This window comes from Meriones unguiculatus, chromosome 6, assembly GCF_030254825.1.
Source record: "Meriones unguiculatus strain TT.TT164.6M chromosome 6, Bangor_MerUng_6.1, whole genome shotgun sequence".
In the NCBI taxonomy this organism is placed as follows: domain Eukaryota; kingdom Metazoa; phylum Chordata; class Mammalia; order Rodentia; family Muridae; genus Meriones; species Meriones unguiculatus.
This window is the reverse complement of record NC_083354.1, coordinates 556636-582179: the sequence shown is the minus strand read 5'-3', so window position 1 is coordinate 582179 and position 25544 is coordinate 556636. Positions and strand designations below refer to the sequence as shown.

At 38.9% G+C, this 25544-nt stretch overlaps 3 protein-coding genes across 3 annotated transcripts; 2 read left to right on the top strand and 1 right to left on the bottom strand.

The window, feature by feature from the left end:
* Positions 1 to 18565: 18565 nt before the first annotated feature.
* LOC132654778 (cell division cycle 5-like protein) lies at positions 18566 to 22078 on the bottom strand. The gene is given in 4 exon segments (XM_060386080.1): positions 18566 to 18681; positions 18683 to 20121; positions 21731 to 21765; positions 22072 to 22078. Coding segments are annotated over 4 exon segments (1503 nt in total). The 3' UTR covers positions 18566 to 18659.
* A 2230-nt stretch (positions 22079 to 24308) lies between these two features.
* On the top strand, positions 24309 to 25055 carry LOC132654578 (spliceosome-associated protein CWC15 homolog). The gene has a single exon (XM_060384622.1). It carries the CDS (start codon positions 24318 to 24320, stop codon positions 25005 to 25007), a length of 690 nt encoding a protein of 229 aa, XP_060240605.1. The 5' UTR covers positions 24309 to 24317; the 3' UTR covers positions 25008 to 25055.
* Positions 24318 to 25007, top strand: LOC132654800 (spliceosome-associated protein CWC15 homolog). Its single transcript, XM_060386092.1, has one exon. It carries the CDS (start codon positions 24318 to 24320, stop codon positions 25005 to 25007), a length of 690 nt encoding a protein of 229 aa, XP_060242075.1.
* Positions 25056 to 25544: the final 489 nt, after the last annotated feature.

Genomic DNA, 25544 nt, shown 5'->3' with positions numbered 1-25544 from the left:
GATTCATCAGTCTCTGCAGGACCACCAGACCATTATTTTTGGCCTCTGTTGATCTTCTTGTGTAGTTCCTATCTCACCCTTCTTCCATAAGATTCCCTGTACTCTGTCCAAAAGTTGGTAATTGGTCTTAGCATGTTCTTTGATATCCTGCTGGGAAGGGTCTTTCAGAGGCCCCCTATGGAAGGCTCCTGTCTTGTTCCCTGTCTTCTCCCACTTATGATGTCTATGCTAGTGGCTCTTCTGTATGAGGATTAAGCCTCTGTGCTAGGTTCCTCCTTGTTGTTTTCCTTCTTTAGCACTATGGGTTTTAGTATGTTTATCTGATATTACACGGCTACTATCTACTTATAAGTGAGTTTATACCACGTTTGTCTTTCTTCTTCTGGGTTACCTAACTCAGTATCTGCTTTTCTACTGCCATTCATTTGCCTGCAAATTTCATTTCTTTCTTTCTAATGCCTGAGTAGTCTTCCATTGCATAACTACCACTTTTTCTTTATACATTCCTGGATTTAAAGACAACTAGGTTGTTTCCAAATTCTGGCTATCATGAATAAAGCTGCTATGAACATAGGTGAGCAAATATCTTTGTTGTACGGTTGAGCATTTTTCACATGTATGCCCAGGACTGGTAGAGATGGATCTTGAGATAGCACTATTGCTAATTTTCTGAGAAAGCATGAGAATGATTTCTAAAGTGGTTGTAAAAGTTTATGTTCCCACCAGTAATAGAGAAGGGTTCACCTTTCTCCACAACCTCTCTAGCATGTGTTCTCACTTGAGTTTTTTAACTTAGCCTTTCTGATGGGTGTAAGAGGAAGACAATGCAGCCAGGCCTGAGGAGACCTGATAGACTAGGGTTAGATGGATTTGGAAGAGGACCTTCCCTACCAGGAGGAGCATGGGAGGAGAAGAGGGAGGGGTGGAAATGGAAGGGGATGAGGGAGGGGGCTACAACTGGGATACAAAGTGAATAAAGTATAATTAATAAAATAAAAATAAAAAATTAAGGTGGAATCTCAGGGCCATTTTGATTTTAATTTCCTTGATGACTAAGAATGTTGAGCATTTCTTTAGATTCTTCTCTTGAGTTCTTTATATATTCTGGATATTAGCCCTTTTCAGGTGTAGGGATGGTGAAGAGCTTTTCCCAGTCTGTAGGTTGTCATTTAATTCTGTTGACAGTGTCCTTTGCATTACAGAATCTTTTCAGTTTTAGGAGGTCCCATTTACGGATTGTTGATCTTAGAGCCTGTTCTGTTAGTGTTCTGCTCAGGAAGTTGTCTCCTGTGCCATTGAGTTCTAGGTTCTTCCCTAATTTTCCTTCTAATAGAGTTGGTGTTTTTGATTCACTTGGACTTTAGTTCTGTGTAGGATGATAAGTATGGATCTATTTGCAATTTTCTACATGTAGACAACCAGTTAGACCAGCACCTTTTGTTGAAGATGCTATCTTTTTTTCCATTGTATGGTTTTGGTTTCTTTGCCAAAAATCAAGTATCTGTAGGTCTGTGGGTTTATTTCTGGATCTTCTACTCATTTCCATTGATCCACCAGTGTGTTTTTGTGCCAGTATGAAATCTTTTTGATTATTGTTGCTCTATAGTACAGCTTGAGATTAAGGATTGAGATAGCTCCAGAGGATCTTTTACTGATTCTATTTCACTATAAACTATGAAAATATTCTGTTGTAGGGTTTTTAATCACTTTGTGAATCCCAAATTTATGAACTTTAAAACTCTATTTACTATTGGTTGAGCCATAACACACACCTTTAATCTGAGAACTTTCTATTTCTTGTAAACAAATAATTAGGGTGTGGTTCATCTAGCCCTAGCACACACCTTTAATCCCAGAGATCTCTGTATACTGGATCTAATAAAGTGAACCTTAGGTCAAGAGATGGAGCAAGAAACCAGCTGACAGGGATTAAAGAATGGGAGAGTCTTGGAGTTGAGTTGAGTTGGTATTTAAGACAGTGTAGAAGAAGCAGAGTTTTTAGCTCAAGCTCTGGCTTTAGTTTAGGCTTCAGCTCTTCAACTCCCTGACGTTTTTGGGCTTTGCACTAGCACAGCCTTAGGCTTTTTGGCCTTTTCATCTGATCTGTCAGTTGTACTAGTGAGTTATTTTGTTTTTGTTTTTCTTTTCTATCCAGACCTGAGCTGAGAAGGAAGATCAGCTGGGTGCTTTTTCCACTTCTCTGAGCTAACAGGTTTTCACCCAAGCATCTAGCTCCTGAGTCCTTGTTGGCTAAATAGAGTAGTTAGGATTTTCATCAGTGTTCTTAACAATACTGTTTACATGTCTTTCCTACTGATTTAACTTTAGTAGGTCATAAAAATGAGAAAATTCCTCCATTTACTTTAAGTTTTCAAGTTTGGAGAAATACAGATTTTTAAAGTATGTCTTTATGATTCTGTGACTTTCCTCATGATCTGCTGTAAACTCTTCCCTTTCATATCTAAATTCATTAATTTATATATTCTCTAATTGCACCTTGACTATACACATATAATTCACATTGTGAATAATTTGGAGTCTAGCTGAAGGCTTTCTGTCCATCATGTCAATGGACTGCATCTGCAACTTAAAGCCTTTGTGGATTTTCCTCATCTGCAACTACCTCTTTTGGTGTTATTTTATGTTCCAGAATGGAGTTCTCTGGAGGTTCCCTATTTTGATTCAAACTTTCCTCCAACCTCTGTTCTATGGCCTTTAATTTAGTATATACTTTCTCAGTCTCTTCTTTCACCAAGTCTGTCTTATCCTGTTCTTTCCCAAAGAGGATGTACCACCCCCACCTTTAATTGTAGCTTCATCCATACTTGGCAGGACTGGCCAAGCTTGAGCACCTAAGAATAAACATTTATCTTACTTTATAGCTTCCTCATCCAATTCTGAATTGCCAAGATTGCAAACTCAAAATTCCTGCATCTTGTCTTTTAAAAACCCAAGGCCTTTGTCTCCCGGGGCCACTCTTTGCTGACTGGCAGGGGTGACCCCATTGTGCAATTGTTAAAATAAATCTCTTGTGATTTTGCATCGATGAGATCTAGTCTCCTGAGTTCTCTTCATTTTTTCTGAAAGTTAGGCTCATGCTAGGGCTAACACAATAATCATAAATGAAAGAAATTATTTGTATGCTAAAAGACATGAACACAAATGGAATCCAGAATCACTGTGTCACTGTGTCTTCCTCCATTTTCAACACAGAAATTAATTTTTTTTAATCTCAAAATCTCTTCCTAAGGATCTTACTTTCTTAGATCCAGCTTCACTTCTAGACCTTACCAGTTCAGGTGCTTGAAGCTTCTCCATTTATATTTGGCTCCTGCTTCCAAGGAGAGGTTTTTTTCTGCCTCCCTCACTGTATTCTCATCCCTCGCCAACTCTAGTTAGTTATTGGGGCCACAAGTGATTGCTCCCCTAGATTGCCTGAGTCATACCTGCAAGAGACTTTTCTCAAACAGATTTAGCTTCTTGTCTTGGCTAGGAAGGTCTGGCTTTGAGAAGTGTCCTTGTGTTAAAGAATCACTTTCTTTTTGCTAAGGGCTAAGTTCCTAAAGGGACTGCCTCTGTTTTTTTCTCTCTGGGTTTTGTATCAATGTTTATGTTTCCACAAAAGGCTGGAGGTCTTGATGCTCTGTAGAAGGTCTGGCTGAACAGGAAACTATGAGCTGTTTCCTTAGAAGCTGTGGTTCTGCTCTTTTTGTACAGAAGTATAAAACTGCTCTGTACTTTTATTTTCTACACAAACTATTGCTAGAATACTGTAAATTCTGCCGCACGTTGGTATGCCATTTGTTAGGCTTATTTTTACACAACTATGTTAATTTCTGTTTCTCTTTTAACTCAGCTAACATCCACACAATTGATATGTTTAGTAATAAGCTTCCCAATAAAAGAACTGAGTAGTTATTATTCCACTCTTCATCCTCTGTGCTAATCTGCTTTCCTCCCAGGGTACATCCCAGCATACTTGCACTTTGTAACTTTTCTGCTAAGCTCTCTCTCCTGGTCTCTTTCCTAGTCCTCTCCTGTGGCTGAATCTCCTAGCCTAATTCCCTATTTCCTCTTCTAAATCCTTCTCCTCTGTCTGGCAGGAAGTCCAGCCCTATTCTCTGTCCTGCTCAGCAACTGGCTATACCTGCTTTATGGATGTATCAGGGGACCACTGTGGAGTAAAGTTTATACAACATTAAGACAGGAGGTTCTCTCAACAAGGCTTCCAACCACAAAAGAGGATAGAGAAATCAGTGTTTGAATTACACCATAACCTTATGCTTACCAAAAACATTGGTAAGAAACCTGTGAGCTTCACATAACTTTTTATATTTTCATATATACTGCAGGGAATAATTATCATTTTACTCAGTTCATACACTGTTAAACAGCTAGTTTGTTCACCAAGTGTTGAATACATTTTAAATAGTTCTGCCTAGTATTATAGATTGCTTTCTACACATACACTTAATATTCACCATTATACCAATTATGTTGCACTGAATTCTACTTTAATGACGATCTCTTTATAACACAGTCATAATATTCATGGTCTGTGATCCTAACATTAGAGTTGATTTTTATGTCTTCCATGGTACAGAATTTTACCTTTTATAACTACATATGATATATATATATAGTACTATATATATGCTTATGTATATGTATAATATATGTATATGTATAATGAGAGAGACAGTTATTGTCCTGGTTATTGCATAATAAGTTTTTACTGCATTTTAACTAATTTTCATGTTTCAATGGTCTTCTATGAGGAAGGCAATGGATATACAGTTTGTAGAAATGCATAAATCAGAATGTAGTTAATAGTAAGAGCTGGAGGGGACAGGAACTCCACAAGGAGAGCAACAGAACAAGAAAATTTGAACACAGGGAACTTCCCAGAGACTCATACTCCAACCAAGGACTATTCATGGAGATAACCTAGAACCCTGACAATGCAGCCACTTCTGATGAGTACTGATAGACTAAGATCAGAAAGAAGGAGAGGAGGACTTCCCTTATCAGTGGACTTGGGAAGGGGCATGCATGCAGAAAGAGGGGAGAGGGTGGGACCGGGAGGGGAGGAGGGAGGGGCTTATGGGGGGGATACAAAATGAATAAAGTGTAATTAATAAAAGTTAAATAAAAAATTAAAAAAATAATTATGGTGGCTTATTAAGTTGAATGCTGTAGGCTCTTTTTCTAAGATCTGTGACCATGACTATACCCTCCTGGAATGCTTGGCTAGGTTTCTAATACCAGACATGTTTTCCATTTTCTTGGTTGGGCCTTAAGTTCAATTGAACAGATGTGAGTTACCACCAAGATATGAGTGCCACTATGGAAACCATAGGGATATCTTGCCATGGTAATTACAGTTGTAGTTTATACATACAGCTGTGTAACACTGTTGCTTGCTTGCCTACATTATAAGCCCACATAATAACATCCAGTTCTATGAAATCTAGTCTTCATGCAGGAGGCTTTCAGGTCAAATCCAACCTGAATTCTCTGAGGCCTATCTCTGAAGTGCATGTTGGCTTCAGAAGTGAGGGCTTGCCTTCAAACTCTGGAATACAACCAAAGGTAACAGCAGCAACCTAAAGGTTTTTCAAGTCTGTTGGACTCTCTTCATATGAAAGAGAAAGTTTTTTTTTCATGCATAGTACTGGTGGTTTTATTACTTAGCAGTCTATGGTCTCTGTGGGGAGTATTGGCGGCTCGTGGTCATAACTTTTTACAATCTATGTGCATGTTTACATATACACACATATATATGTTATAGAGATGTGTTATTAATGACATTCTTTCTATCAGGGAATGGCCTGAACTTTCTCAACGTCAGTACAGCTATGCATTTTTCAGCTTTATTCATCTTTTCCAAAAGGCAACTATTGGTTTCTCCCTTTAAATTGCATTTTCTTTAAATGCATCATAGTTCTAATCGCTTATTATTCTTCAGTCCCTATTGTTGCTTAGTCATTACAATGTTATTTTTTATTTTCTCAGGTACTTTTTACTTTTTTCTTCTGTATAGAACATTGTATCCTATAGCACAGGCTTGTCTCATGCTATGTAATTGCAAATTGCTTTGAACACCAAGAGCTGTGTCTGCTTCCCAGTGCTGAGAAGACAGTCCAGCATCTCCTTCCAGGCTGGGCCTTGACTGGTCAGTGAGAAGAAAAAGTTGGCTGGAGAGTGAGAGTCTTCCAACTTCTCTGGCCTTTATTGTGGACTTACAGGTGTAAGATGGAGTCTCACATTCAATTTTGATTTGCATTTCCCTGATGAGTAAGGATGTTGAGCATTTCTTTAATTGCTTATGCACCATTCAAGATTTCTCTGTTGAGAATTCTCTATCCCTGTGTCCTGTTATTAACTGGATTATTTGGTTTGTTGGTGTTTAATGTCTTGAGTTCTTTAATATAATTCTGGATATTAGCCCTTTGTCAGACGGAGGGTGGTGAAGACCTTTTCTCAATCTGTAGATGATCATCTCCTCGTATTGATAGTGACCATTGCTTTACAAACCCTTTTGAGATTCAAGATGTTCCATTTATTAATTGTACATCTTAGAGCCTGTGTTGCAAATGTTCTGTTCAGGAAGTTGTCTCATGGACCAATGAGTTCAAGGGTGTTACACACTTTCTCCTCTGGCAGATTTCGGGAATCTGGCTTTATGTTTAAGTTTTTGATCCATGTGGATTTGAGTATCGTGCAGGGTAAGAAATATGGATCTGTTTGCATTTTGCTACATGTGGACGTGTATTTGGAGCAGCACTATTTGTTGAAGATGCTGTCTTTTTCCATTGTATGGTTTTGGCTCCTTTGTCAGAAAGCAGTGGTGCATAGGTGTGTGGGTTTATTTCTGGGTCTTTGATTTGATTCCATTGATCAAGCAGCCTATTTCTATGCCAGTACCATGCAGTTTTTATTACTATTGCTACATCTTGAAGTCAATTATGGAGATACCTCCAGAAGTTCATCTCCGGAGTCTGTAGTATTCTTCTGTCTGATAAAATATATCCAGGAGAACACAACTGGGTGCTGGCTTTCAGATGTAGCCACACAGTAGTGGTTACTTTAATGTAAGGGCACAGACATAGGTGACCTGAAGGATGAGGCATGGGAACAGATGGAACAGATGCCTTGAAGCGAAGGGCCATGAGTAGTGCAGTTTAGTTTAGTTATTTTTTTTTTTTTTTTTTTTTTTTTTTTAGAAGCAAAAGTATTACTTTGGAATTAAATGAGCAGGAATGCCACAATTTAAGCTATGGAAAGAGAACACAAAATGTGACATGAGGTGTTTTTTTTTTTTTCAACAAGGATTTTTATTTCATATTGCTGAGAGCAAAACTGTAGGCTTTCCTTTTTCAAAAACCTACTTTATTTATGGTTCTTAAATGGCTCTACCTCCCTTCCACTTCACTGTCGTAGTCAGAAGAGAAGTAGGTTATTATAGACAAGGACCTTGGACCTCTCCAGCCACGTAATGCTGATTAGGGTCATTGGCTTCTTTGGGGAATTATCAGTCTCTGTCATCTGGATTCTAGAAGTCCACTCAAACAGCAAACAGCAAATGGAACTGTTTGGTTAAATCTGTTTTATTTATTCATTTCTAAAACACTACCTCCCTTCCAACCCTTATTCCTTCCAACACATTGACTAGGTCAGGCTCCTTGGGGCAATACCTGCAATGACCATGATATCCAGCATCCCAACAAACCAGCAATGACAAACACAGTAGCAGTGTGGGTGAGCAGCATAAGGAAGAGCAGAAGCATCTTTGTTCTTCAAAGACCCCGGGCCCTCTCATGGCTTTGAATTAAACTATGTGCAGTTGGTAAAACCACACACCTGGTTGAGCATGAAACAGTCATCATTAACAGCTGTGGACAAACTGAAGCAGCCTTGTGCTCTATACCTGGGGTTAAAAGAGAAACACTTTCACATAACATGAGTGGGATTTTAAAGAAATAAAATTACTTAATACAATTTCTGATTATATTACCTTGGATATTTTCTCTCTCTATTATAGTTAGTTTTGGAAAAGTTTGTTCATCTTGTTGATTTTTCTCAAAAAAGAAAAAAAAAACAACAACAGGCTTTTGTTTCATTGATTCTTTATCTTCTCTTTATCTTTTATTGATTTCTGCCCTCAATTTGATACTTTCTTGATGTGTACTCCTTTTGTGTGCTTACATATTTTTGTTCTAGATGTTTCAGGTGTGTTTTTAAATTTATATTATGTGTTCTCTCCAATACCTTTATGTAGGCACTGTGTGCTATGAAGTTTCCTCTTAGCACCTCTTTCATTCATCATTGTAATCCATGAGTTTGCATATGGTATGTATTTATTTTTGTTGAATTCTATAGTCTTTAAATTTTCTATGTCTATTTTAACCCATTTTTCATTCAATAGAAGATTTTTTCACTTTCCATGCGTTTGTAAGCTTTGTGTTCTTTCTGATGCTATTTATATGCACCCTTATAACATGGTGTTTTGATAGGATACAGGATGTTATTTCAGTTTTCTCTTGAGACTTACATTGTGTCTGAGTATGTGGTCGATTTTAGAGGAAGTTTCATGAAATGAGAAGAAGGTATATTCCTTTGTGTTTCTGTAGAAAGTTTTGTAATTCTCAGATGGCTTTAGGTCTTGCTGTGGTAATATAGCCGAGCTCAGGTGGTGACATATTGCCTGACTGTTCTTGAATCTATTCCTAAACTGGTGTCTAGGCATCTGAGTTTGGGGCGATTACAGGTCTAAGTGCTGATTTGATGTGTGGGAGTTTTGTTCTTGGGGTTCTGTTAGCACTCTGAAGTTTCAGAAAGTGTGTTGGATGAGTGTTGCTATTTTAATGGCCTGCTTGGCTAGTGTACTCATGGTGTTATGTATGCTGGATGGTATGGAGGAGAAGGAGCCGCACATGTTCAGTTGGAGCACTAGGAAAGATGTTGAGAATTGGGTTTGTGGTAACAAAGATATTGGGGAAGATCCCCGCTATACTGCCTTAGTCTCCATGCAAGCATGGCCTAGCATATGCTATGTGCTGATCCACATCCTCCCTTATATTTTAATATTAGTCAGAGAGTATATTCTTTGTCTCAGGATGTCATATAGTCATGACATTAATACTGCCTGAGACTTCTGAGTCATTGGATTGCAGGTGTGTGACTTTCTTTTATATCTCTTGTGTTTGTTTTGTGTTTTTAAATGAGGTAATATGTGTAGTATTTTCCCTGTATGTGTGACTATGCACCTCTTGTGTACCTGGTCCTCACGACAGTCAGCTGATGGCCTCAGAACTTGAGAATTTGGAGTACTGTGTAGTTGTGAACCTCCATGTAAGCACTGGCAGCTGAACCCAGTTATTGGCAAGACCAACAAGAGCTTTTCATTGCTGATCCACCTCAACTGCCTTATGTTGCTCATTAATGACCAACTATTCCAGTACTAATGTTTTCATCTGTCCATTTATACCTGTCTGAACATGCATTCCCTTTTGGTAAGCTCTCATTAATATTACAGTTTCAACTGGGACAGTTCAGGTTTCTGGAAGATAGATACAGAACTATATTGAATATATAATTCTCTGAAGGAACTTCAGAAAAAACTATTGAGTTCTTTGTATCTTTCTTAACTGAATGATTTTTGTACAGGCACTAACTGTACCTCTTCTGGATGTCATGAAACTTGTTTTGGAGGCGAGACATTGTCAATGTTCTGGAAGATATGGATGGTAATTATCTCTTGGAAGCTGATATAAATATGCCTGTGAAAATTTTTCAGTGTGTCCCAGGAGTTTTAAAGAAAAGCAATAGTATTAAAAATACTCTAAGATTATTAAGGAATATTAAATTCTTCCAACCCCATGTTCCTCAATGTAAGCTATCTTATTTATGTTTGCAAAGCATTTTGATGAAAGAATACAGTGAAACCCTTGCTGAACACATATTACTGTTAAAAGGACTTTTATTCAATCTAAGAATTATGGTCTCCAAAGATTACTGCACCTCTGTCTGCTACCCTAGGTCTAGGGTTGCAGAGCAACTTCTAGGTTCCATACAACCTACCTTAGGCCTAGAAGATTTTTGGCCTTTGAGAAATACTGCTTAAAAGTCACACCCTATCTTGTTCTTTCTGAGATCATAGATGGTTGATTCAATTCAGCTGTTCTGGCTCAAACTCCTGTCCTAGCTTACTTATTAAATCTGACTTTTCTACTGTAATCTAAATGGCTTTGTTTAGTATCAAACTAAGTCCATTAGTCTTTTCTAATCTTCAGGCTCTTTTTTATTGTCTGGCTCATTTGATCTTGAACTTAGTTCTCTCTTTCCAACCTGACTTTCTATTACTGTCCCAGTAAAACTCCCTCCTCTCTCCATGTAGTGCCCCTTACGAAGCTCGTTTCCTTTATTGAATGGTGAGAGATGCATGTATCCTGTTCTGCCAAATATTTTTCTGATTTGTTCACCTTTTCTGCCACTCCATGTACTTCTAACCAATTTAGTGTGTCTGGTTTTATGTTGAAGTCTGTGACATACTTGGACTTGGTTTTCTGCAGGGTGATGAGTATGGATCTATTGTATTTTTCTGTATGTAGATATCCAGTTAGACCAGCATCATTTGTTGAAAATGCTCTCTTTTTTCCATTTTATGATTTTTGCTTCTTTGTCAAAAAGCAAGTAACCATAGGTGTGTGGATTTATTTCTGGGTCTTCTATTTGGTTCCATTGATTGACCATTCTGTTTCTATGCCAATATCATGCAGTTTTTATTACTATTGTTGTGTAGTACAGCTTGAGATCAGGGATGGGGATACCTCCAGATGATCTGTGTTGTACAGGAATGTTTTGGCAACTCTGGGTGTTCTTTTTTCATATGAAGTTGAGAATTGTTCTTTCAAGGTCTGTAAAGAATTGTGTATGTCTTTTGATGGGAATTTCATTGAATCTGTAGATTGCTTTTGGCAGAATAGCCATTTTTACTATGCTAATCCTATGGATCCATGAGCATTGGAGATCTTTCCATCTTCTGATATCTTCTTCAATTTCTTTCTTCAGGGACTTGAAGTTTTTCTCAAACAGGTCTTTCACTTGCTTGGTTAGAGTCACCCCAAGGTACTTTATATTATTAGTGCCTATTGTGATAGGTGTTGTTTCCCAAATTTCTTTCTCAGCCCTTTTGTCTTCAGTATACAGAAGTGCTTCTGATTATTATGAGTTAATTTTGTATCCAGCCACTTTTCTGAAGGATTTTATTAGCTGAAGGAGTTCCCTGTTTGAATTTTTGGGGTCACTCATATATACTATCATATTATCTGTGAATAGTGATACTTTGACTTCTTCCTTTCCAATTTGTATCCCCTTGATCTCCTTTAGTTGTCTCATTGTATTAGCTAGGACTTCAAGTACTATGTTGAAGAGATATGGAGAGAGTGCAGCCTTGCCTTGTTCCTGTTTTCAGTAGGATTGATTTAAGTTTCTCTGTGTTTAGTTTGGTGTTGGCTATAGGCTGTATGTGCCTTGTATCCCTGATCTCTCCAAGAGTTTAAATTTGAATGGGTGTTAGATATTTGTCAAATGCTTTTTCAGCATCTAAGGAGATGATCATGTGGTTTTTCTCCTTCAGTTTGTTTAAATGGTGGATTACATTGATGGATTTCTATATATTGAACCACCCCTCCATGGCTGGGATAAAGCCTATTAGGTCTTGGTATATAATATATTTTATGTGTTCTTGGATTTGATTTGAAATTATTGAATATTTTTGCATCAATGTTCATGAGAAATAGGGCTGAAATTCTCTTTTTGGTTATATCTTTGAGTGGTTAATGTTTCAAGGTGACTGTGGCTTCGTAGAATGAGTCTGGAAATGTTCTTTCTGTTTCAGTTTTGTGGAATATTTTGAAGAGAACTGGAGTTAGCTCTTTTTTGAAGATCTGGTAGAATTCTTTGCTGAAACCATCTGGCCCTGAGCATTTTTTGGAAGGGAGACTTTTGATGACTCTTTTATTTCCTTGGGGGAAATAGGACTATTCAATCTATTTACCTGATCTTGATTTAATTTTGGTAAATGGAATCTATGAAGAAGAGTGTCCATTTCATTTGGATTTTCAAATTTTGTGGCATATAGACTTTTGTAGTAAGATCTAGTGATTGTTTGCATGTCCTCAGTATCTCAGTATTATTTATGATTTTGCTGATTTGGATAGTTTTTCTCTCTGCCTTTTAGTTAGTTTGGCTACAGGTTTATCTACCTTGTTGATTTTCTCATATATCCAGCTCTTAGTTTATTTGAATTGTTTTTTTTTGTTTGTTTGTTTGTTTGCTTTTTTTTTGGAGAGCTGAGTCCATTGATGTTGATAGATAATAGTGACCAACAAATGTTAGTTTCTTTTCTTGTGGAGTTGGTGGTATTACTGTGATTTTTTGTGTTTTCTTTTAATTTTTTGTTGTGCAGTTTTCTATATCATGTTTTCTTGTATGTAATTCTTTTTGTTGGATTGGAGTTTTTTTTTTTTTTCTAGTATCTTCTCTAAGGCTGGATTGCTGTGTAGCTATGGTTTAAGTTTAGTTTTATTGTGGAATATTTTGTTTTCTCCATCTATGTTGATTGAAAGCTTCGTTGGGTACAGTAGAGTGGGTTAGTATCTGTGATCCCTCAAAGTCTGCATGACATCTGCCTAGGCCACCCTATATTTTATAGTTTCTGTTGAGAAGTCTGGTGTGATTTTGATAGGTCTACCTTTATATGTTACTTGGCCTTTTTCCCTTCCTGCTTTTAATGTCTTTTCTTCTGTAGATTTAGCATTTTTACTGTGATGTGACAGGAGTTTCTTTCCTGGCCTTGTCTATTTGGTGTCCTATAGGCCTCCTTTGTGGTTATGGACATCTCTTATTTTATTTTTTAAAATTCTTTCTTAATTATAGTTTATTCACTTTGTATCCCCCCTGTGTTTCCCTCCATCCTCCCATCCCAATCCCTCCCTCCCTCCACCCTCTGCATGCATGCCCCTCCCCATTTCCACTGATAAGGGAGGCCTTCTTTTCCTTCCTTCTGATCCCAGTTAGGTCTCATCAGGAGTGCCTGCATTGTCTTCTTCTGTGGCCTGGTAATGCTGTTTCCCCCTCACGGGGGAGGTAATTAAAGAGGACATCTCTTTCTTTAAGTTGGGAAAATTTTCTTCTATAATTTTCTGGAAAATATTTTCAGGACCTTGGAGCCTGGAGTCTTATTTATCTATTCCTATTATTCTTAGATTTTGTCTTCTCATGGTGTCTTATATTTCTTGGAATGATTGTGTTTTCAACTTTTCTGATTTTAATGACCAAGCTGCCTTAGCAAACTAAAAATATACTTTAGATAGGAATAATACTCATTTGCTTGTGTATGATGTTGGAGAATGGTTTCATGTGTATGACACCTGTTCTTTACCAGAAAGTGCCTTTACTTACTACTTAATAGTGAAGCAGTGTATGCAAGCGAGCTTGGTGATAAAATATCTACCTTTGAAATAAAAAAATCTTGAGGCCCATCAGCAGCATTTTCTGGTAGTAGAAGAAATAGCAGGAAACACATAGACAAACAAATTGGTAGCAGGAAGGGCTCCAGAGAGTATCTAGGAGGAAACAACCTTGTCTCCTGATCTTGGGGTCATTATGATATCAGAAAATGTTCATATGAAATATTTTCAATCAACTGTTTAATTGTACTAATTTGGTTTGTTTTCTTTATGTTTGTGCATGCATGCATGTTTGCCATTGTACACGTGTGGAGGTCAGAGGACAACCTTCAGGAGTCAGTCCTTTCTTTCCATCATGGGTTCCAGGGATTGAACTCAAGTTGTCAGTCTTGTGTGAGAAGGGATTTAACCCCTGATTCATTGTTTGAACTTGGAATGAGTATTTCTCCTAATCACTGTGATGGTGTCTTTAACACCAGGCAGATCAAGGTCTTCTACTCTTTGTAGGAGTGAGTTAGTACAGCTCTGAACGCCCCATCCTATGAAACCAGAGCTCAGTGCCCTGCTCATCACTGGAATGACTGAGAGGTCCAGTTGCTTCCACGGTGAGTGTCAGCATTGCTGAAATGACCAGAGGTGCCCTTCAACGAAGAGATAACCTTAACATACATGATTATTTTATCTTCCTAGAAAGAACCATATTTGTAATCATATTTTGTCACATGGTCATTTTAAAACAAACAAATATAAATGAATATGAGTGCAGTGTTGTATTTGATCCAGGTGTGAAAATACAGTATTATTTGTTCCTTGAGAGATAGGATTGTTAAATTGTTTCAGGCCAATCTAAGTCATATTAAGTGTACACAGTAATGAAAATATTTAGTTGAGTTCCATGGAATATTTAAGCAGTTGAATTTTTAAATCCTTAGATTAACATGCACAAGATATAGTGAGCTCTATAAGGAGAGCAAGAGAACCAAAAAAATCTGGGCCCAGGCTTTTTTTCTGAGACTGATATTCCAAACAAGGACCATGCATGGAGATAACTTAGTACCCCTGCACAGATGTAGTCCATGGCAACTCAGTGTTCAAAAGGGTTCTCCAATAATAGGAATAGGACTGTCTCTGACATGAACTCATGGGCTGGCTCTTTGAGCACCTCCCCCTGAGTGGGAAGCAGCCTTACGAGACTGCAGAGGAAGATAGTGCAGCCAATCCTGATGAGACCTGATAGACTAGGGTCAGGTGGAAAGGGAGGAGGACCTTCTCTATTATTGGACTGAGGGAGGGACATAGGAGAAGAAGAGGGAAGGAGGGTAGGATTGGGAGAGAATTGGGGAGGTGGCTAAAGCTAAGATACAAAGTGAATAAAGTGTAATTAATAAAAGTAAAATAAATATTAAAGTATGGAGCTAAGAGGATTGCCCATGAGTTTGAAGCCAGCATGTAACATAGTGAGTTCCATGCCAGTCAAGAATAAATATCAAGACTCTGTCTCAAAAGATGTAAATAAATAATCAGGAAGCTATTGTATACACACAAGTGCATATCATGAGCAATAAAGATGAAACAAATAGATAGGACATGAGGCAGTGTCTAAATTCCCCACTAGATCTAAAGGAGAATTGTAACCACACAGGGCAAGGGTATCAGATGAGCCAGGGCTTAAAGGCAGACAATTACAACCAGAAAACCACTTCTAATGCATGCTTAGCTTTTCTTGAGTATAAATATGTTAGGTACATGTAAAGCAAAGCACCAATAAGAAAGTAGTCACTACTTATGTGTTAGGAATAGGGGGCTCATGAGGACAGCCTTTGCTCTGGACCTTACTGCAACACACACAACTTCTGTTTGCCAGGTGTAATTCAAAGTCACTTGACAGAAGTACCTGAGGCTCCTCCCACTACTACAGCAGCTACAACTTCTCAGAAATATTTTCATCATGATCCAACTCTGTTGCTTGTGGAATTTCTTGAGTTTGATGTTTTTGAGCCACAATTAACCCTCTAGTCGTAGCCTTCATTTTAAATCTAGTATGTTTCTAACTACCTCCCCAACCAGAGAAACGTAAACAGTTGTTTTAACTAAATTGTTGGCTCTTCCCACAGTGAACATTTTCTTTGAAAATACAATCTTACTCCATGAGAAGACAAACCTATTTAATGTCATGAGAAGATTCAGCTTTAGACCTCGCCATCAGAAGACATCTGTGGAATCTGCTGGACACTGTTTTGCTGCCTGGGGATCATGGAGCTTCACCTTTGGAAACTATTACTAGGAACTGGATTTGAAGGATTCATGGGACTGAGCTGTAGGGGTGTGTCAGGATGCCTGGTTGAGGAAGAGAAACCAGCAGACTGAACTGGAGGGTGTATTTCTCCTTGTGTGTGTGAAGCAGGGTAATCAGTACAGTGTCCTCACCACCTGCCCAGGATTTCATCACTGTATAGAGAAGCCAGTGGGCCGGGTTGGTGTGCTCCCTGATTGTGAGGGTGGATGTGTAAGTTTCCTGGATATAGCCAAGAGTTTCCTCATATTCAGTTACCCTCCTGTCAGGCCTTTCTTCTTGTCTAGCCACACATGACCATAGGATGCTGTAATCCAGTATTTTAGTGCTGTTTGAGTTTTTCCTTTTGTAATGTTATCTCTTTTATTGCTATGAAATATTAAAATACTATTAAATATCAAAGATGGTTGACTGTTTTTTTCCCACCTGTTTTTAAGATAGGGTTTCTTTTATTTTTTCTTCCATTTATCTATTTATTTATTTAACCACTTTACAGCCTTATCTTAGCCTTCTTCCTCCTTTCCTCCCAATCTCTCCATTAAGCCCCCCACCATTTTCCTTCTCAGAGCAGAGTATACACTCCATGGGTACCAACCCACCCTGGCACCTCAAGTCACAGCAGGACTAAGCACATACTCTCCCACTGAGGCCTTACAAGGTAGCCCAGCTAGGAGAAAGGGATCCAGATGTAGGTAGCAAAGTCAGACAAACTCTACTCACATTGTTGGGGGACCCATATGGTAACTAAGCTAAGCATCTGCTACATATGTGTAGGGGGTCTACGTCTGGCCAATTCATGCCTCTGGTTGGTGGTTCAGTCTCTGTGAGCCCCCATGTGCCCAGGTTTCTTTATTCTATAGGTCTTGTGGTATGCTTGACCCCACTAGCTCCCTCAATCCTTCCTCCCACTTTTCCAAAAGTCTCCCCTAGTTTGTCATATAGGTTGGCTAAGACAGGTTTTTCTTTATGTAGCTCTGACTTTCCTGGAACTCAGTCTGTAGACCAGGCTGGACTGGAATTCACAGAGATCTTCCTGTCTCTGTCTTCCAATGCCAAGATTAAAGGTATTTCTTCCTTATTTCCTTCCTGTTTTCCATGCTTCTTTTCTTCCTTCCTTTTACAAAAAGTTTTTCCAGGGAACTGGACAGTAGCCTACCAGAGAGTGCCTCTGAAAGACTCTACCCAGTAGGGTATTGAAGCAAATTCTGAGACTCTTAGCCAAACTTTGGACAGAGTGCAGTTAAACTTTGGAAAGATGTGGGATATATAGGCTTGGAATTCCCTGCTGTGGTTTTTCCCTTTAAACACTCTACCCTCCCTAGGCTCTGGGATGCTCTTTCTGAACTGCTGCATCAGGGACAATTGAAGGGCCAAGCTGGAGCTTGAATAAAGACCCTTGTGTGTTTGCATCAGACTAGTGTTCCTGATGCCTCTTTGGAGGGAAGGGGTCTCATGATCTAAGCATAACAGGATCAACCTGCCACTTTGTTGCTCTCTTACTCTCTCACTCTCCTGTTCTTTCCACTTTCTATGTAGGTATGCCTCCCTTTTTCCCCATCATGTCTCCCTCAATCCTTCTCTCTCTCTCTCTCTCTCTCTCTCTCTCTCTCTCTCTCTCCAATAAACCTCTTTCATGTAAAATCTGTGCACATCGTCATTTCATTGGTCTTAACGTTGGGCCAGGAAGGGCTCTCCTGGTATCACCACGTCTGGTCACACCAGGAACCTTTACTCAGACCACGATGCCTGCAACAGATTTTTCTTCTGATCCACCTATCCCTAAACCCCACTTTACCATATAAGCATTAAAATGTGCACTTCCTCTCAACTGCCCTGACCTTACCTTGTACAACTGTCTCTCTGCTCTTGGCTACTCAGACTTGGCATCTTGCCATATGCTCTGAGCACCCAAGACAAGGCAGACACTCATGGTGAGCCAAAATCGGCTTGGGGAAACTAAAATGGTCATGCCAGATGCTGAAAGTGCCACTTCAGACACAGACACAACCTGCTTCTAAACAATTGCTGTTAGGTAAACAATTGCCGGGGACCCTGCACACACACAGATGGCTTTAGATTGCTCTGCTACCTCAGGCACTGTGAGTGAGGTGTTCAGGCCCTGTGTTGGTTGCCGCTTGACACATCCCGCAGATCTGTCAATGGAGATCCTGAATGGGGGAGTGGGAATGGAAAAGAACAAGAGACTTGAGAAATGAAGACCAAGGCAGTTTCTCTGATCAAGGTCTCAGTTTATTTGAATTTTTCATACAACTTCATAGGCAGGGTGGAAGGAATACAATTGCCTTTGGCAGGGTTACTAAGTGACTAGGAATCACAGGATGGCCCACCAGAGGTGTCACAAGATGTGATAATAATGTTTGTTTGGAAAGTTCCTCAGAAGTGTTACTTGGGAATCCCCAAGGGGAGGAAGATTTAAGGTATTTCAGGAAGATGATCTTATTGAAAGCCCCAGGTCAGCCAGGAATGCACTATTGTATCCAAGCAGTAGGCCATTAAGCCAGGTCAGGCCAGATGCCAAAAATTCAGGAGGCAGCAAGGTGCCAGAACTCCCCACATTTTTTTTCACATGTTCTTTTTATTCAAGAGTTTGCGCACAGGCAGTATTTAAAGTCAGGCTTTTAAATTAAAGGCCTAAACTACGTAATTTTGCAAATATGACCCTGGCAAAGAATGAGCGTCTGGATGACATAAACGCTACTTATCCTGGAGTCCACGTCTGTAACATAGAACATACAAGGTCGGTATCACTGAAAACAATTGAGAAACCACAGGTGCTGGGTAAATCTGTCAATGAAGAGAAACATCAGTTTCAGCCTTGCAGAGTGTGAAACCAGCAACAAGTTCTTCTGTGGCAGAGCATCAATTGTGCTTCAGAACTTTGCCTGTAAAGTCTTTCTCCACCAGTAAATCAGCATATCTCTGCTCAAGCTCCTTCTGTCGTTCCTGTTGTCGCTGCACATCTTCTTTTAGACACTCCAGCCTGTGGGGAATAGCAGAGTCTTCATGTTTCTTGAGTTCTTCAAAAGTGCGTAGCTCCAAGTGAGCCTGCTCAATTTGGTCCCATAAGTCATTCAACTGGTTCATGAGCCCCATAGCACGAGACTGGTAACCTCCAAGCAAAATTTTCAACTTCTTTTCCATCTTTGCAGCTCTCTTGGCTTCTGTTGTCATGTGACCCCTGTTTATCTCAAGTCTCTTTTCAAGTGATTCAATTCTGTCCTTTTTGCTAGCAAGATTAGCCCTTGTATAGCGGCTCTGATCAGGAAGATATAGGACTTGACTGTAGCATTCTTCCCACACCTGGTTGTAAGCTTCACTGGAGAGTTCTCCATGACTCATTCCTTGTTTTACCACTTCCATCTCTTGTATCAGAACATCCTGGGCCTTTTTCAGTTCTTCTTTGGAGAACTTCCCATAAGGGCTATGCTCCAGATAGGTAATGTGCTCTGCATAGTTGGTAGCAAATCTAACATGTTTTCCCTTTTTATTTCCAGATGGCTCATAGGGGTGATGTAGAAGGTCATAATGAAGCATCGTAATCATTTCTTTTTTGATCAGTTCTTCGCTTTTCTGTAAATCTGTTAGAGGTGGTTCTACACTTAAAGGTCTTAAAATAGTTTCATTTACTTCAGACGGTCTTGGTAGATCCTTCTGAACAGCTTTGTGCATTCGTTTCATTTCCTTTACATGCTCATCATCTCGTATTACCTGCTCTTGAGCATCCACATCAGCAGCATCTTCGATGTAGGTGTCGTCTATTTCATGTTCTTCCAGCTCCTTCTCAGCATTTTCTGGTAGAACAATTTCAAAATCATTCTTAGGCGCAGGGAGGCCCAACAACCCTAGACGGAGATGTTCACGAGATTCTCCTTCCATCTGCTTCACAAAAGAGGGGTCACTATAGTCTGCCATTCCATCCTCTGGATTAATGTTTAATTTGTCTCTCAGTGGTGTTCTGTCTGGGGTGGCATTAGTGACTGGTTTGGGGGTTGTTCCACTCCAGGGAGTCAGCCCTTTAGCTCCATTAGAAGAAGTCCTGAAAGGAGTAGACAGAACCTTATTTGGAGTCTGCACAACCTGATGCTGTGGGGTCACTCCAGAGAAGTCACTCTTGTGCAGTAGAGTATTAAGCCCACCTTTCAGTGGAGTGTCCACATTGGTCAAAGCCATGAGGTTCTGAGCTTCCTGCAGAATCCTGTCTTGGGAGCCTGTGGTTTGTGGTGTTCTCAGAGTGATGCTGTTGTTTGTGACATTGTACTCAGACAGGACAGTGCTGGAAGCAGAATTTGTGATTCTAGACTCCTCTGCAGTCTGCCGTGCAAACACACTGGCCTGGCCTCCAAGAGCGCCCCCTTCACCTTTTTTTGTTAAATAGTAAAATATCTTTTCTAAGCAAAAATTTCAGTTACGTAAATAATTGAAAATAAAAAAATATCATGGATTTTTCTTTTGTAAATTGTTCACTCACCCAATGAATTTCCTCAGGCCTCAGCAATGTTTGGTAGAGATGCAGTAATGTTAGCTCAGCTCTGGGGTCAGATCCTCCATGTGTGGAGGTGATAGATCTAGCAGGGTCTGGAGCCAGAAGGTTTGGAAACACACTCTGTCTAGTCTGGAGAAGAATGAACCTGGTTAGGCCTTGGAATCTCCTTTTATGGAGGCTCTGAAGACCACGCCCACTTCCTTCCCTGGTTGCTTTTACTAATGCTTCCAATAGGTGAGCTCCAGTAGATTGAATCAACCCTCTTTCCAGTCTCCACAAGCAAATCCCCACAACAAGGTTTCCTGAGTTACTGTTTAGCTGGATGGCAGCTCACACCTTTAATCCCAGAGTCCTAGGGACTGTGCTACTGAAGCAAAAAGATTTTTTTAGTTCAAGGCCAGCCTAAAATATAGAGTAAGAACTTTGCTTTTTTTAAAAAAGTAATTTTACAATATTTTGCTGTACCTAAATATTTTACAGTGTGCTTATAGTTTGCTTTTGATCATGTAACAGATGATGATGATCTACCAAAGACTACTTTCTCCAGGCATCTTCATTCCCTAATTCCCTACTCACTCAACTTTATTTTCTAAAAAAAAAAAAGAAAAATCCATAAATCTCATTCTATTTACTATTGACTCTGTAGAGTGACACTGGAGTTCAAGGTTTTCTAGCTCCCTGGCTGTCTTTAGTTCATGTTGACCAGACAGAGAATTCTGTGTTAATGCTGTAGATGTGCAATAGTTAAGAAACTTCTGCATCTCAACCAGGTACTTTTGCACAGGCTGAGTTTGTATTTTTCATGTTCTTAGCTAAATACTTTCCCGTTCTCTTCCCTTCTTACAGATCCTTTAAATCATCAGCCACAGAAAGTTTGGCTAGGGTCTTAGGTGGATCCTCACACCTGGAAAGATCTGGGTTTGGGTGGGGCTTTCTACTTCAAATAATTCAATCAAGAAAAAAACCCTTGAAAGAAAAATTCCAGCTGGGTGGGTGTGATGTAATTGCTTATAATCCTAGCACTCAGGGAGGCAGAAGCAGGTGGATCTCTGTGAGTTCAAGCCTAGCCTGGTATCCAAAGTGAGTCCAGGACAACCAAGATTTCATTGAAAAACCCTGTCAAGAAAAGGAAAGAAAAGAAAGAAAGACAAAAAGAAAGAAAGAAAGATAGAAGGAAAGAAAGAAAGAGAGTGAGAGAGAGAGATTCCAGCCTCATGGGTTTTAGTTAACTCCAGATGCAGTCAAGTTGACAAGCAAGAATAGCAGCACAAGAACTGACCACTTTGTACTAGATGATTAGTTAGGGAGCTCATCCCTGATAGAGGCTAATTCTTCTTCTAGGGGTGGGACTTTTTCAAAATTTTCCACTACCACATCAATATGTCCATTGTTCTGGTATTGTTTATGTAGGCATTTCTAGAAGAGGCAGTTTCACAAAAGACTTCCTGGTATTCTGGCTCTTCCTAGCTTTCTCACCTTCTTCCAAAATGTTTCTGGAATCAATGATGCAGGGGTTAGGATATAGGTGTATCTCTTGGGGCTGGGATCCCCATGATCTGTTGGTTTTTGCAGTCTGTGCAGCTGTGGTATTCCTTGAATGTCTGCCTGTGTGGCTCATTGCTTCTTTTCTATATTATTTGTAAATAAGCTTCACTAGAATTTTTAAAACTGGATTTGCAATCTATTGTTTTGTTTACTTTGATAGTAAACCAAATCAATGATAAGTTAATGTCTCTGCAAGTATGAGATCAAGGAAGCACAGGAAGATTGGCAGGAAAAGAGCAGTTATGATTACTTACTTGTCATGGCAGTTTTCCACGTTGAGCTGAGGATCCACCTAAAACCCTAGCCAAACCTTCTGTGGCTGATGATTTAAAGGATCTGTAAGAAGGGAAGAGAAGAGAAGGGGAAAGTGATGCAATTTTATTTCAGCTAAAAACACGAAAAATACAAACCCAGCTTCCATGGGCAAAAGTACCTGGTAGAGATGCGGAAGTTTCTTAACTATTGCACATCTACAGCATTAAGACAGAATTCTCTGTCTGTTTAACATGAACTCTAGACAGCTGGGGAGCTAGAAAACCTTGAACTCCAATGTCACTCTACAGAGTCAAAAGTAAACAGAATGAGATTTATGGATTTCTTTTTCTTTTTTTTTTTTTTTTTTTTTAGGGAATGAAGATTAGCTGAAGAAAGAAGTCTTTGGTATTTGCTAAAATCAGAAGTTGATGACATCATCATCAGTTACATGATCAAAAGCAAAATGTGAGCACACTGTGAAATATTTAGGGACAGCAAAATATTGTAAAATTCCTTTTTTAAAAAAAAAAAACAAAGTTCTAACCACAAGGGGAATACAAAGTGAATAAAGTGTAATTAACAAAGAATTTTAAAAAACTAAAAAAAAAAACAAAAACAAAAACAAAAAGTTCTTAATCTATATTTTAGGCTGCCTTGAAATAAAAAATCTTTGTGTTTCAGTAGTACAGTTCCTACGACTCTGGGATTAAAGGTGTGAGCTGCCATCCAGCTAAACAGTAACTCAGGACACATTGTTGTGGGGATTTGCTTGTGGAGATTGGAAACAGGGTTGATTCAATCTACTGTAGCTCACCTATTGGAAGCATTAATAAAACCAACCAGGGGAGGAAGTGGGCGCGGTCTTCAGAGCCTCTATAAAAGGAGATTCCAGAGCTTAGCCAGGTTCATTCTTCTCCAGACTGGATAGAGTGTGTATCCAAACTTTCTGGCTCCAGACCCTGCTAGACCATTACCCTCCACACATTGAGGATCTGACCCTAGAGTTGAGCTAACATTACTATCAAACTTTACTGAGGCCAGAGAAAATTCTTTGGAACATTACTGCATCTCTACCAAACATTGCTGAAGCCAGAGAAAATTCACTGGGTGAGTGAATAATTTACAAGAGAAAAATCCTTGATGTTTTCTTAATTTCAATTTATTGTGGAACTGAAACTTCTGCTTAGAAGAGATATTTTTGTATTTAACAAAAAAAAAAAGTGACTCTGTCTCCATTTAGTTATCTGATATAATGTGTGTTAAAGTTATGGATAATTTTACATTTATCTTTCTCTACACTTTATTTGACCTGATGTGTTGTTATACTGAGAGAGAGTCACAACATGCTTTTCAATTTTTTTGCATTGTCTAAGTTCTAAAATATTTTAGGAACTTTCTGTTTTGTATGTACTATCACCTCTAAATAATGGATATATGTAAAATATGTAAAAAATGAATGCTCTAAACTGTTTAAAAACATACCCGAACTTAGAGATATTTAAGAACAGCATAAAGGTACAATATCTTGTTTCTATTTGTTGACAATTATGAACAAATGTGCTAGGAATATAGTTGAGCAAGTCTCCTTGTGGAATGGTCGAGCATGTATTGGATATGTGCTGTGTCTTGAGGAAAGTCTATTCCCAGTTTTCTGAGAAACATCCAGATTGATCTCTACAGTCATAAAAATTTGCATTCCCACCAGCAATGGAGGAGTGCTCCCCTTTCTCCATACATCCTCACCAGCATGGGCTATCACTTGATATATAAAGCATAGACACTCTTGGGAGTGGGAGTCCTTCCATGCCAGTGACAGGAGACATTACTGAATCCTGTTTCAACTGCCCAGTTCTTTGAAAATGAATTTTGTTCCATAAATATAAAAAAAGAAAGCAAAGCATGTACAGTTTATATCTTTCATAATATTCTATATACCTTCAGGTTAGGCTTTTCCAGCTCCGTTCTGTTGATTTAACCAAACATTTTTCTTGATTTTTCAGACCACATAAAAGTTTTCATCAGAACCCTTTTCATTACTTTGTAAAAACTGCATTTTTCATAATTGGCTCAAATAATATAGCTTGGTTTAACAAAAGAAATAACAGTCTTTTGTTTTCCCCCAAAGGATTGAGAAACTCTTCCAAGCTCCCTGTCAGAATGTCCAAGGTCACTGGGAGCTGAGGGTCTCAATGGTTCGTGAGTGAGCTTCCAAAGTTGCTGGGTCGGAACCCCAGAAGAATAAAAGATGACAACAGCAGCGAGACCAACTTTTGAACCTGCAAGAGGTGGAAGAGGAAAAGGAGAAGGGGATTTGAGCCAGCTGTCAAAGCAGTATTCAAGCAGAGACCTTCCCTCCCATACAAAGATAAAATACAGACAAACTACACAGGATGCCCCCGAAGAGGTTCGGAACCGTGACTTCAGGAGAGAGTTGGAAGAGAGAGAGAGAGCTGCTGCAAGGGGAAAGAATAGGGACTGTCCAACCCGAGAACATGCGACTTCCTCTTCAGTGTCAAAGAAGCCCCGCTTAGACCAAATCCCTGCTGCCATCCTTGATGCCGATGATCCTCTCACTGATGAGGAAGATGGGCATTTCGAAGGGGAGAGTGATGACGATGATGCTGCTGCTCTTCTTGCAGAGCTGGAAAAAATCAAGAAGGAAAGAGCTGAAGAGCAGGCCAGGAAGGAACAAGAACAAAAAGCAGAGGAAGAGAGAATTCGCATGGAAAACATTCTGAGTGGAAACCCTCTCCTTAATCTCACTGGCCCATCCCAGCCTCAGGCCAACTTCAAGGTTAAAAGAAGGTGGTACGACGACGCTGTTTTTAAGAACTGTGCAAAAGGTGTAGGTGATCAGAAGAAAGACAAAAGATTTGTAAACGATTCACTGCGATCTAAATTTCACAAAAAGTTCATGGAGAAATATGTTAAGTAGTGCAGTTTTATGTGCTTAATAAAAGACTGAAATGCCAAGGGAAAAAAATGCCAAGGGCACTGTCTAAACTACTTGATAAACTTTAAAATGTTTCATAGCTTTAAACATATTTTTAGAACCTGTATTTGCAATATGAAAAAAATCCGTTTTTCAAAGTACCCTTTTAAGGAATGAAGCCATAAAGTATAACTATGATTTTAAAAGTCAAAACCAAATTTTATCAATGTAAACAATTCAGTACTTTTAAAATCAAGTGTATTAATTTGATGTTATAAACTTTGGCTCCCTTCCAGCAAGATCAGCTCTTATATAAAAACATATAATAGGGCAGTTTTAATATTTTATATGAAAAGTATTTTAAACCTTATTATTCTTAAAAACCTCGTTTTTAAGACAGGATAGAAATTATGTAAACTCTTAACATATTTAGTAATCAATAATCAGACATCAAGATATATAGAATATAGTAAACTTACATATTCAAAACAAACAAAAAAAACCATGAAACTTATTTTTATTTCCTTTAGATGTAATTTC

Bases quoted from the DNA above. Each gene is read 5' to 3' on its own strand.
- LOC132654800 (XM_060386092.1), top strand. From the start codon at position 24,318: ATGACAACAGCAGCGAGACCAACTTTTGAACCTGCAAGAGGTGGAAGA.
- LOC132654578 (XM_060384622.1), top strand. From the start codon at position 24,318: ATGACAACAGCAGCGAGACCAACTTTTGAACCTGCAAGAGGTGGAAGA.